A 14,711-nucleotide genomic window follows, 5' to 3' on the forward strand; every position below is an offset into this window, starting at 1 on the left:
TCGTTCAAGGGTCAACTGTACTTTCACTTTTGTACAGAGATATAAGGCTAGGTAGAGGAGGGAGAAGAAATGGGACCCATGAGTATTATTATATTATTAAAATAAAAATCACATATGGAACAATGCATGTTAAATGTCATTTAAGGTATGACATATATACACATTCTGGTCCTTACATTATTATTTGCATTATCCATCAGCAGTATATACGGGGAAATTTTAAACATAACTTATAACTTTCCAAGATTTTGAGGTTGATTACTTTTTTTTTTTTTTTTTTTTTTTTTTGAGGTTGATTACTTTTAAGATACTTTGAAAATGTAAAATGTTCTGTTCATTTTTTTGTCTTGCAAATCTAAGGCACATATAAACACTCAACAATAAAATAAACAAATTCCATCATTGACATCTTGAAACAAAGTATGCTTAGTCACTGATTGAAACTATAAGATAATTTCTGTACTACTATAAAAAATTCAGAGCGCAGAATCCCTGTCAATCATAAAACAAACCGCTTTCCTATGGAGAAGAGCCTTGAAACCTCCGGACCAGGTTTAAGATGTGTTAGTACTCTAATTTACTGTCAACTTTCAAGGTAAGTAGAAAATTCTGATCAACCCTGACCTTATTTTTCATTATAGTTCCCAACACATGACAGATCTTTAACTTTATAAACTATTTACATACTGCAAAATTAGTGGTATGCTTCAAGAGCAACAACTAGATCAGTGTTAAAAGAATTCTTCTGGCTTCTGAGATTCAGCTCACAATTTGAATCCTTACGACTCATTCTACTGGCTTTGTGTTTTTCATAAACATTTATTTTTAGCTTGTAAGTCATGTATTCTAACATCTGCTTTCAAATTTTCTCCTTTTCCCCAAAATAATTCAGTATTTCCCCCCCAACAAGGTGATAATAACCTAATGAGATTTTTAAAATAAATTTTCATGATTTTTATTTCACTGACTATACGATCATGTTAATAAAAACACATTAACTACTCTTTCATCTATCCCTGACCAATTTTAAACTCAGAAGAATTTAATATTCCATCTAAATCTTAATGTTAACATGTAATTTTTATGGGTGTGGTGGGAAGAGGAGGACCATAGCTAAAATCTCCATATTTAATTTCCATTATGATTGTCCTTTTGTAATTCCACGCAGATGTTCTTAGAAATATACGTGCATTAACATTACGTAGCTATAAGCAGAAAATGTGAATAATTATGGATTCTCAGCTTCAAGTAAAATGGTATCAAATCTTAGAGGGCTGACAATACAAAACCTTCACCGAATAACTGGGTACTACCATTGCTCTACTTTTCACCTCGTCAGCTCTCCACAAGCCAGAAAAAAGGAATTATGGATACCTACTGGGAGCACTTCTGTTAAGAATCCTTTGCTTTTTGCTCATGAAAGAGCTCCTTGAAAGGAATGTTCAGAAACCAGAATGCTCCACAAATATCAATATGGCATTCGATTTTGAGACTTGATGTTCTTTTCAGGGATACTTTTTCATTCTTTCAAAAACACTGAAAAGAGAAAATACTTCTACAAATTTATTTTTAAAATATCCCTAACGTGGCTTATAAGATCCTCCATGACCTCTTTGTCCACCTCTCCATTCTCTTTTCTAATCACTTTCCCTTTTGCACTAAGTATACCACTCCAATTCCTTTAGTTATTGGGGGGGGGGGGATTCAAGCATTTTCTTCCCTCCATCTAGAAGATTCTCCCCTCTCTCCACTTCTCACTTTCTAATGTCAATTAATTTCATATATTCCTTTAACATCACTCTCTTAGAGAAGGTTTTTTACCTCCCTCAGACTTGGTAGTGTCCTGTTATAAACTCCTATAGCTTTCTATAGCACTTATCACCATTATAACTATTTATTTAATAAAGGAGTCATTAGTAGCCTACTGGGTACAATCAGTTATACTTGGCTCAAGTGTTACAGTTTTTAAAAATCTGGTCCACTGTTTACAATTGGGAGATTACATTATATTATGAAAACCCTATTTAATTTATATTTATCCCTAAATGAAAGCAAGAAACTGTTCATTGAACCCCACCCCCATTCAAAAAAAAAAAAAGAAAAAGAATGGAAAACAGAAAACCCAGATCACTTCTCATTGACCTCCTTTCCCACTCTCCTACCACAGGGATTGTCAAAAGTACCTTAAAAATCTATGATTTCATAAACTAAATTGAATTTCCTCCTCACTCATTCTCATAGATTTCCAGTTCCATCTTGGGGATAAACAGAAAACTAATAAGACATGGCTTTAAGGAGTTTGCATATTTTAGTACTATACTCTAGCTCTTAGTTTTTAATAACTTTTTTCTCAGTCTCAAAATATTTGCCTGTTATTTGAAAAAAATGGCTTGTATTTCTTATTATAGATCTTACACAACCTGGTACATAACTGTGTGGTTCAAAAAATATATGGTTTTCATGAACTATTCCATGCTATGCTAAATAATGATAAAGACTGCATTACAAAATTGTTTTAAGTCAGAAAAGATAAGTATCCTTTCCTAGCTATTTAAGATATTAATACAATATTTTTGAGGAATTAGTGAACTACATAATAGATACTACTGGTATTTTTCATGTATGTGTTGAAAATGAATTCTATTGTAAAGTATGTAGGTAATATTGAATTAAAATTTTATTTAAAACGTTTTCTTTTAATTAAGCTTCTGTAATAAAACATACATCACACAACTAAGATGTTTCAGCCAACTGTTGATTTCTTCCTGCAAAAAAGGATTTACTTTTCATATGCTCAAGTCCCTTCAATATGCTCAGTATTTCCTTCAAAAATAGTTTATATGTACATATTTTTTTCTTTTAAAGGTAAAGTAACTATTTTAATCTCTGAGAATAAATTAAGCATTCTTCCATACAGATTTCCCAATTTCTTTGTGTAGGTTCTCTAAGAAAAACTTCTTTCCTACTTCGAAAAATTCCTATCTTTGAAGATGTTCAGAGGTATAAAGATATGCATTCTAAGAATTTATTTCAACCATAATGACATAAATATGTTGAATTCATTTTCAACTGTACAAAGGAAATACACCAACAAGACAAAAAAGCATTTAAACATCTCAGCCATTACAAATCCACTCTAAAATTATTACCATTTTGGTTTTATTCAGATTATCATATTCATCTTGAATACTGTTTGGATGTATCCTTGAAATAAAATTTTTTTTTTAAGTCAGCCAGATAGATGGACACTATAGCAGAATCATATCAGAGAGCAGGCTGAAGGATGACAGACCTCATCCTATAGTTGGGCTTACAGGGTGGTAACCTTGGAAACATCCAGTGGCCAACATCCAGTGTTGGATGGTGCTATGAAAAACCCAGTATTTCTTCCAAAATACCCTACCACTATTTTGAAATTGTATGAGAAATGCCAAATAGACTGCTCTCATGGTTATTTCCTTTAGTACTGAAATGACACACATACCAATACATGTCAAGAACTTTCAGCAAAATTTTCTAGCACCACTTGTACTTCCTTGGAATGTGACATCACACTATACCATTTACTAAAGGGAACTGAAGTTGGAAGCAGTTTTTGGCACAAATAATAATGCCTTTCTGCTGTGTTCTCTCTTCAAGAACTAAAGGGTTAGTATGAAGTTAAGAAAAGGAGGAAGAAAGGAGAGGAAACTTACAAAGACTGAATGTTACACATTCTTAGCATGTTTAAAATATTGCATGCTACATGTACTTTAAAAAATAGTTCTGCATATTTGGTACCAGGTTTTGAGTCTGGTACATTATGCATATTATCTTTCATGCTCACCCTAACACTAAAGCAGATATTTTTATCTCCATTTCACTGAAACTTTCATAATGTATAGGATTCTCTTTCCAGTGAGGTTAACAAATTGTCCAGGTTCACACAGCTACTATATGCCAGAGCTGGGAGGTAAACTCATATCTTTTTCACTCTACAGATCACTATTTTCAGTAGCAGAACCATACTGAAAGTTTCCCAATTCACACAGGTAGTGAGTGGTGCAATTAGGACTCAAACCCGTATGTCTTGACTCCAAAGACTGTGCTCTCTATCTCCGATACTATGTTGTCTCTGAGCAATGAAAAGAGATATTCTTCTTAGTCATAATATACATACATATATATACAGTGAAGGCTTACTTGACTTCTTAGGTAATTCTCCATTGCTTTTGCTAATACGGAAATCTATATGATTGATATCTACCTCAATAATACACAGAAAAAGCCAAATGGGGTGATTGCTTCATTTATTCTACAAATAGGAAAGCAGTCATGATAGAAAGGAAAAAGTGAGGAAAATCATAATAATGATGATGATGGTAATAACATTAATAATAATCACTTACATAGCACTTGCTCTTTGCCAGGCACTGCTCTAAGTTGTTTAGTTGTACTGATTTATTTAACACAACAATCCTATTAGGTAGGTACAATTATCATTTTCATATAAACAGGGTTAAGGAAACAGATACAAAGAGGTTAAGTCATGTCCCTAAGGTCACACAACTGTAAGGGGTAGAGCTAGGTCCTAAAACCCAGGTTATCTGGCTCCACATTCCATGCTCTTAATCACTAGGCTATTGGGCCCCTCTTTGTAGAAAGAAACAACTAGAAAGGGACAACTTAAAAAAAATGCGAGGTTATTTTGTTTACAAGGTTACCAACTGGATGGTGATTCCATCATATTACTGACAACACATGTTCTGAACAGTGAATTTGCTAATCTGCTTCAGCAAAGAATTTAGTTAAATTTGTTCTGATTGATTACTCATGCTTTTAAACTCAGCTAAGTGGGGATTTCAGTAAAGCACAACATATTTAATAAATTCAAATTAATGTTTATTCCTAACCTATCTTTATCTACAAAGTCTATCTCAAGAATTAAGGTGAAATATAGAGTTAGCCTATCTCTTCTCATTTTGTAGACTTAAAAAATGTTTTTTTCTTTCTTTCAAACATGTTCCAAGATTATGTCACATAATATTTTGCTTAGAAAAGGCGCATTCAGTGTGTTTGTGTGTATATTAATCTGGATGCACTTTTTAGGACTTCCCATGACCACTTCCCAGTTCCTTCAAGCATCAAGTACAGTTAGTGGGCTCAACATGATGAAAAAAGACATCTATTAGATCTAATTAGGCAAGACATCCCAAATAAGTGCACTGTGATTAAAAATAAAAGGAAACACAGGTGTACTTAAAGGCAAAGTTTACATTTAACCCCTCCACCCTTCTTTTTTTTAAGTCACAGTTTTCTTATAAACTTTTTTCTTCCCCAATTGGAATCATATAGTGACCAAGTAAATGATGAGCCAGAATAATGGCGTTGAGGATCAATGCAATTCACATCAATAGAAGGCACCCTCCTTTCAAAAGTAAGTAATGTTTACCTTTGCAGTGAGTCAGTTCTAACAAACATATACTCTTACTTTCTGATTTCAGAAATAATGACTTTATTCTAATGTACAAACAGAATTACCACTAATCTGCCTATACAATATGAAAACAGATTCCTTTACCAGTGTTTAACTGGAATATTTATGCACAAAATTGGAAAGGTTTTAAATTTACTTTACTTGAAAATGCACAATCATCATTCCTAACATATATTTTTTAGATCTGACCAGAAAAATTCTTTTAATTCTAATCAATCATCCTCTGCTTACTCTGGCAATTTAGAAACAACAGGAAAATATCTGCATGGTACAGACAGTATTTGTAGTTTGTGAAACTAGCTCTTTTTTTTGCGGTACGCGGGCCTCTCACTGTTGTGGCCTCTTCCGTTGTGGAGCAGGCTCAGTGGCCATGGCTCGTGGGCCCAGACGCTCCCCGGCATGTGGGATCTTCCTGGACCGGGGCACGAACCCATGTCCCCTGCATTGGCAGGTGGACCCTCAACCACTGCGCCACCAGGGAAGCCCTAAACTAGCTTTTTTGTAACTGTTCAACACCAATAGGAAAAAAAGAGAGAGAACTTGATTTTCATAAAGAATCTCCCAGAAAAAAAAACAAACAAACATAAGAACTAAACTACTATTTGTTGATACAAGAAATAATTAACTTTAATTAAAGTTTGATAAGTTAGAAAGCTGATGGTGAATACTTTTAATTTTGGGGGAAAGGGGAAGTAGAAGTTTTAAAATAAATCCAATAATTTTTGCTATTATTTTCCCCAAAAGGATGAAGATTTTCAATAACAGAAAGATGATGAACTACCAGGTACAGATCATCCACTAAAAATAAAAATTGGGGTAGGCAGCAGGTTTCTTTTCTTTTTTTTTTTTTTTTTTTTTTTAGTTTTTCCTCCAGCATTATTGAGGTATAAATGACATAAAGAATTGTATATATTTAAAGTGTACAACAGGATGACTTGATATGCATATACTTTGTGGAATTATTATCACAATCACATTAACTAACACAGTTATCACCTCACATAGTTACTATTTTTGTTTTGTGGTGAGATTGCTTAAGATTTACTATCTTAGCAAATTTCAAACATACAATACAGTATTATTAACTACTGTCACCATGTTGTCTTTTAGATCCTCAGAACTTATTCATCTTGTAACTGAAAGCTTGTATCCCTTTGAAGGTTTATTGTAGTGTAAGTCCTCACAGTTGGCTTTTAAAAAAAAATTTTATTTTATTTAGTTTTTATACAGCAGGTTCTTATTAGTTACCTATTTTATACATATTAGTGTATACATGTCAATCCCAATCTCCCAATCATCACACCACCACCACCACCACCCCGGCCACTGTCCCCCGTTGGTGTCCATACGTTTGTTCTCTACATCTGTGTCTCTATTTCTAGGCAGCAGGTTTCTTATTTCTTTTGAGAGTACTTATTAAATATATAGCGTTAAGGTACCTTTCTTTTATTCTTTGATTTTTAGACAAATTTATCTCTGGATAATTTTAAGTGTGTTTATTCAGCAATCACTCGTGGCTGCCTGAAAATATGGAGAACAGCAATAAACACATAGAAGTGTTGGAGCCAATGAAATGCTATTTGAAGAAAGCGGAATTTTTCTACTTGAAAAACATTTTGGTTTCTGCAAAAATGTAGTTTAGTTTTTTCTTCCACAGATTGTTATATCCTATGTAACCATATTACTTTCATCTTTTCAGCGACAGCATCAAAGCTTAAACCATAGTTACATTCAATATTTCTACACTTAAGCATCCAACTCCTAAATTTACAAGCTCCTCACTTATGAATACAATATGTAGCTTGACTTACTATCCTGCATTGTATAAATGGAATTTCCCTGGAGTGTGACTTGCTCTCCCAAGAGGACAGGGTTTCTCCTTTCCTCAAACTGTCAAACTGTTAGCAAGCAGCTATGGATAGGAGAGAGCAAAGTTCCATGTGAATTACATCTCTGTATAAACTTAGATTCTCAAACCCCTTCCCAAGTGGCCCTTATTTACTCTCTATCAGCAGGAGATAAATAGGCCTATCCTAAGTAAGGCAAATGTGTCATCCTGCCCACCTCCACTGCCCTGCCCTTTACCTTTTTGATGGCCTCACTGACATGAAAGTAAATGATAGTGAGCTATTATGACCCAGTTTTATATCTACAATGCTGGGCCAGCAGAACAGGTACTATACAAGGGAGATAATTCAGAGATGGATGATGAGGCTCAAGCAGAAGAGATTCTGAAGGCTTGTATGATTATTTTTGCAAATTGTTATAAGAATGTCTCATTATCCTATAATTAAATTTCACTTAGTAATTCCATTTATATATATCTATACCTGGTAAATCAGAGAAGAGAAGAATGCACTCATTAAAGCCATTAGACAAAAGCCGGTCACGCAGCTGCTGAAGAATTGCTACTCCGATACAGAATGGGAAGGAGGAATTCCCAAGCAGTAACGTATCCCAGAGGTGGAAAATTTTGTGCAGTGGAAATACATCTGTAAAATGACAAATATAAATAAATTAACTGAAATAAAAAAAAATAAAACAACAACAAGCTACTTTACTAGACATGGTAATTCCCTTATGGTCAAAACTATTAAAGAACAAATATTGGCAAACTGTTTTTTATAAAATGTGTATTTGGCTTTGTAGATTTACTGCCTCCTAAGGCATCTTAAAAAACTGATAATCAGATTGATCAAATAGATGACATTTTCTAGCCACCATTATCAATCTTGGTATAGCTGTTACATTCATTCTGTTTCTTCCTAGAATTTTCAGGTCATATTATTCTCACAAGTTTACATACTTAGAAGAATTTTAGTATTATTATAGACTCAGTATCATTATACTTCTACTATGCACTCTAAAAACTGCTTTTTGAAATTCCCATAAAAAATCTGATTAGCAATTTTCTATTTTTGGAAACTTTCTTTTTTTCATTTATCAATACTCTGAACATCTTTCCAGGCCAGTGCATACAGATCTACTTCAAATATTGTATTCCATTAATCATATGTACATATTTAAGCAGAATATTCACTGTATTAATATCTGTAACTAATTAAAGTATTACATATTCACATAAACTGTTTATTTCTAGAGGAATTCTAGGATAGGAAATAACAAAAGTATTAGTTATTAGACAGTCTCTAAAAATTGAGTCTGATTTGGTTGTAACAGTTGCCTTCCAAAACTTTACATAAATACTATAGTTAATATTAATTTATTTTTCAGTAGAGGGCAGAGATTTTATGAATGTCATGATATGTCAGATAGGTTTTCATCTCATAGAATAACTTTTTTGATATTTAGTAGTCAGAACAACTGAAAAAAATTTCCACCGAACTATATTACCTTAGAATTACATAAGTATGCTCATGTAATTAAATCTGCTTAGTATTATTGTAACTATAATATACTGGGGAAGAATGGAGCTGTTCTTTTGCTAATACAATACTGAAAGAAAAGGGAAAAGGATACTTACGAGTAAACATGGTGAGAAACCAAGGGATGGCATAGAGCTATGAGTGGAAAAAGATAGGGATGCAGGGGATGGATAAAGAGGAAATAAAAGAGATAATTAGAATGACTTCCAGTAAACTGAATGGTAAAAAAAGCTCTATGTTTTGGTCTACTCCACTGATTAAAAACATTCTTTAACACCACATGCAGAAATAAACTCAAAATGGATTGAAGACCTAAATGTAAGGTTGGATACTATAAAACCCCCAGAGGAAAACATAGGCAGAATACTCTTTGACATAAATCACAGCAATATTTTTTTGGATCCACTTCCTAGAGTAATGGAAATAAAAACAAAAATAAACAAATGGTACATAATTAAACTGAAAAGATTTTGCACAGCAAAGGAAACCATAAACAAAATGAAAAGACAAACTATGGAATGGGAGAAAATATTTGAAAATGATGTGACTGACAAGCGATTAATTTCCAAAATATACAAACAGTTCACACAGCTCTATATAAAAAAAAAAATCAAAAAATGGGCAGAAGATCTAAATAGATGTTTCTCCAAAGAAGACATATAGATGGCCAAGAGGCACATGAAAAGATGGTCAACATTACTAATTATTAGAGAAACGCAAATCGAAACTACAATGAGTTATCACCTCACACTGGTCAGAATAGCCATCATCAAAAAGTCTACAAATAATAAATGCTGGAGGGGGTGTAGAGAAAAAGGAACCCTCCTACACTGTTGATGGGAATGTAAATTGGTACAGCCACTATGGAGAACAGTATGAAGGTTCCTTAAAAAACTAAAAACAGAGTTACCATATGATCCATCAATCTCACTTCTGGGCATATATATGAAGAAAACTCTAACTCAAAAAGATACACGCACCCTAATATTCATTGCAGCACTATTTACAATAGCCAAGACATGGAAGCGACCTAAGTGTACACTGACAGATGAATGGATGAAGAAGATGTGGTATATACATACAATGGAATATTACTCAGCCATAAAAAAGAAAGAAATAATGCCATTTGCAGCAACATGGATGGGCCTAGAGATGATCATTCTAAGTGAAGTAAGGCAGACAGAGAACAACAAATATCATATGATATTGCTTAGATGTGGAATCTAAAAAATTGATACAAATGAACTTATTTATAAAACAGACATAGAAAACAAACTTACAGTTACCAAAGGGGAAAGGAGGGGGGATAAATTAAGAGTTTGGGATTAACATATACACACTACTGTATATAAAATAGATAACCAACAAGGACCTACTGTATAGCACAAGGAACTATACTCAATATCTTTTAATAACCTATAATGAAAAAGAATCTAAAAAAGAATATATATATGTATAATTGTATAACTTTGCTATACACTAGAAACTAACACAACATTGTAAATCAATTATACTTCAATAAAAATTTTAAAAAATAAGAGAAACTAGATAATTATAATTATTATCATAAATATTCTATTAAATAATGACATCTATTACAAATGCTGCAGATGATCCTTTGGCCAGGCTTATTCCACACAGTATTTTCATTTCATCAAAGACTACACTCAAGACAATGCCTAATCCAAACACAATACTAGCATGCTAATTTCAAAGATCTACTTTTCAAAGGAGAACTTTGTTCTTAGGAATAAAATATTCCTAAGATTTGAAGAGTCCTCATCAGTGTTGAGTTACCCTTACTGAGTATTTTTTGAGAAATGATGAGATAATATTTGAAAAATGTCCAAAATGTCTCATTAAAAATTTTTTATGAAGCTTATGCCTTCTATTACCACTTTCTAAATTAACAGGAAGCTTCACAAGAGACTAAAAGTAATGAGATCCAGGAATGAAATAATTTGGTTCTTTAGATGAGTGATACATTTATTTTCCTAAGTTTACTCTCTAGAAATGAAACACACACACACACACACACACACACACACACACACCAATTAATTTTGTGAGATTTTGAAAGTGAGAAATCATTCTTAATTTCTAAAAGTAGAGTAAAATCTCCTTTGTTAATAACAAGTATCAAAAACCAATAATAATTTATAGAAAAATCTGGGGCTTCCTTGGTGGCGCAGTGGTTGAGAGTCCGCCTGCTGATTCAGGGAACAGGGGTTCGAGCCCCGGTCCGGGAAGATCCCACATGCTGTGGAGCGGCTGGGCCCGTGAGCCATGGCCGCTGAGCCTGCGTGTCCGGAGCCTGTGCTCCGCAACGGGAGAGGCCACTACAGTGAGAGGCCCGCATAACGCTAAAAAAAAAAAAAAAAAAAATCTGAAAAAACTCTACTTTTATGTTTCAAGTCAGTGCACGTTCCTATTAGACAAAGATTTTTGTACTACCTATAGGGTTTAAATAAATAGTTTTTCAGCACCTATCAATTGTGAATTTACAAGTAGAGTTGAATATTTCTTTGCATTATACACAATTGAGTATCTATGCTATTAAATGCCAGTCAAGAACCATAAGTACAGTTACAGACTACATTAAAATCTAAGTACTGTATGTGAAATAAAACCATTGCTCCCCACAAGATTATCACTTATATACACTGACACAGCCATTACAAACAGGGAAACTGAGGAGTACAGAGGTATGTGACTTCACTATAGAGTACTGGTTGTAGAAAACAATAAAATATAATAAAATCTTTATCTTTCAGCCTAATTTAAACATACAGTCTGTATATATAAGTTCCATCATTATTATTTAACTTTTCTTTCTTTTAAGGATATAACATAAATTACATTATGCTCAACCCTTCTGATCAAAGCCAAGTGTTTGTCATTAGGAATCTTACCTGAGTTACTTCAGCAACAAACTAACAATCTCTTTACCCACATATTGAAGAGAGCATGTGTATGAGGAAGAACACAAAGTGGGGAGGAACCACCTGAAAGGATCGGGGGAAAACATGCCAGGCTCACACAAAGCCAGGCATGGTTCATCTTATCACTAGCCAGAATTTTTTTAAAAACCCTGAAATAAACAAGGCAAAAGGTAGAGTACTCAAAAGGATATTGCCTTAGTAATGGGGCAAAATTATGCTCCCAAATTATGCTGCCCTGGTCTCACTTAACAAACCTTAAAAGCAAGCCTTGAAAATATCAAACTGTTTCAATGTTACCTAGCTGCATCTCAAAATAAAGCTCAAGAATATTTACAAGAACATAAAAATATCCAATAACCAACAAGGTAAAATCCACAATGACTGAAATTCAGTAAAAACATCAGTAGTGCACAGTAGCAGAAAAAAAATGATCATAATGAGGAGAAAAATCAATCAAAATGGACAAAGAACGAACGTAAATGTTTGTAATAGCAGGCAAAGATGTCAAAATGCTTTTTATATCTGTATACATATGTTCAAAAATCTAACAAATGATTGAACACGTTAAGTAGAGACATAGTAGATATAAAAAAGAACCAAAAAAACCTCTCTAGAGATGAAAAATACAATGTTTGAGTAAAAAAATAGACTGAATAGGATTAAAAGCAGATCAGACGCTGCAGAAGAAAAGATAAGTAAGCCTGAAAATACAGCAATAGAAGCTACCCAAAATGAAACACGGACAAGGGGAATAAAGAAAAACAAAACATGTCCTATGCATCAGTGAGCAACTTCAACCAGCTGAATATATATGTTATTGGAGACTACAAAAGACAGAGAGAAGATGAGAAGGGACAGAAAAAATATTTGAAGTAATAATAGCTGAACATTTTCCAAAAGTGATGAAAACTATAATCTGATAGAGTAAATAATCTCAAGAACCTGAAGCACATGAAACATGAAGAAAACTATACCAAGGTACATCATAATCAGATTTCTCAAAAAATCTTACACCATAGCCAGAGAAAAAAGGCACACTATGTAAAAGCATCAGTGAGAGGAATGTTTTCTTGTCAAAAACAGGGCACACAAAATGACAGTGGGGCTTCCCTGGTGGCGCAGTGGTTGAGAGTCCGCCTGCCGATGCAGGGGACACGGGTTCGTGCCCCGGTCTGGGAAGATCCCACATGCCGCGGAGCGGCCGGGCCCGTGAGCCATGGCCGCTGAGCCTGCGTGTCCAGAGGCTGTGCTCCGCAAAGGGAGAGGCCACAACAGTGAGAGGCCCGCGTACCGCAAAAAAAAAAAAAAAGTAATGAACCAACCAATGAAATGTTAAATTAAATAAATGAATTCATCAGCAGCAGTGCTGCAATATAAGAAATGCTGAAGTCAGTCCTTCAGGCAGAAGGAAAATGATACCACATGGAAATCTGGACCTATACAGAAGAATGAAGAGACTCAGGATTATAAAAATATAGTTAAATATAAAAAACTTTTATTTAAAAAAAAATCTTTAAAAATAAGTGACTCTCGGGAGTTCCCTGGCAGTCCAGTGATTAGGATGCCACGCTTTCACTGCCAAGGGCCTGGGTTCAATCCCTGGCCGAGGAACGAAGATCCCACAAGCTGCGTGGCACAGCCAAAAAAAAAAAAAAAAAAAAAAAGTGACTCTCTAAAGCAAAACTAATAATTTATGAGGAGCTTATAATATATGTAGAAATAAAAGGTAGGACAACAATAATACAAATGCCAGGAGGGTAAAATGGAGGTATATGTTGTAAAGTATTTATACTATATGTGAAGTGGTATAATACTACTTAAAAGCAGATTATAATAAGTTAAAGAATTATAATATAAACCAGAATTTCTTAACCTCAGAACTATTCACATTTTGCGTTGGACAACTCTTTTGAGGGGGAGGTGTAGTTTGCATTTTAAGATTTTTGTAGCAACCCAGCATCTTTACTAGATGCCAGCAGCACTTGCTCAGTTTTGTCATAAATGTCTCAGAAAAAAAAAAAGTCTCAGACTTTGCCAAAAAATCCCGTGGGAGGCAAAACTGCCCCTGGTTGAGGACCACTGTGTAAATCTTAAAGAAACCAATAAGAAAACAACAAAGAGTTATAGCTAGTGTCTCAACAAAGGAGATAAAATAGAATCGCAAAAAATATATCCAACAAATCCGAAGAAGGCAGATAAAAAGAGAACAAAGAACTGATAGGCCAAATAGAATAAAAATAACAAATTGGTAGGTTTAAAGGCAGCCATAGCAATAATCACAACAGAAGTCAATGGTTCTTGTGATGGTTAATTTTATATGTAAACTTTACTGACACAGGTGCCCAGACACTTAGTTAAACATTATTCCGGATGTGTCTTTAAGGGTGTTTCTGGATGAGATCAACATGAAAATCAGTAGACTTCATAAGGCAGACTGCCCTCCCTAATGTGAGTGGGCCTCATGGAATTTGTCGGAGGTCTGAATAGAACAGAAGGTAGAGTAAGGGAGAATTCACTCTACGCCTGATAGAATAAGCAGTGAAGAAAGCATAGTTCTAGCTTGTAAGGAGCTTACAGTTCATTAAGAGCAGTAGCTATTCATTAAATATTCTCTCAATCCACTCCAATTAGGTTCTAGCCTTCACCTCACCACCAGAACTGCTCTTCTCTTGGTCATCAAAGGTCTCCATGTTTCTAAATCTAATGGTCAATTCTTATTCTCAGTCTTTACCAATCAGCAGGCTTTGACATAATTTACTATTCTCACCTCCTCTAACCGCCTGCCCCCCACCTTAACTTGGCTACCAAGAAACCACATTCGTCTAGTTTTCTGACTGCTCCTTCTCCATCTTTTGTTGGTTTCTATTTATCTCCCTGACTTAAATACTGGCATGACCTATATTCAGT

The 14,711-nt window shown here is 34.2% G+C and overlaps 1 protein-coding gene across 3 annotated transcripts in view; it reads right to left on the bottom strand.

Annotated features, from left to right (window-relative positions):
• Positions 1 to 14,711, bottom strand: part of TBCK (TBC1 domain containing kinase) — a 228,583-nt gene that overhangs the window by 98,971 nt on the left and 114,901 nt on the right. For all 3 annotated transcript variants that reach the window (XM_067036443.1, XM_059065826.2, XM_059065825.2), the window contains exons 21-22: positions 8,961 to 8,997; positions 7,807 to 7,968 (exon numbers count right to left, since the gene is read on the bottom strand). In XM_067036443.1, coding sequence (XP_066892544.1) covers positions 7,807 to 7,968; positions 8,961 to 8,997 — 199 coding nt within the window. The remainder of the gene's footprint in view (positions 1 to 7,806; positions 7,969 to 8,960; positions 8,998 to 14,711) is intronic.

This window comes from Kogia breviceps, chromosome 6, assembly GCF_026419965.1.
Source record: "Kogia breviceps isolate mKogBre1 chromosome 6, mKogBre1 haplotype 1, whole genome shotgun sequence".
NCBI lineage: Eukaryota > Metazoa > Chordata > Mammalia > Artiodactyla > Physeteridae > Kogia > Kogia breviceps.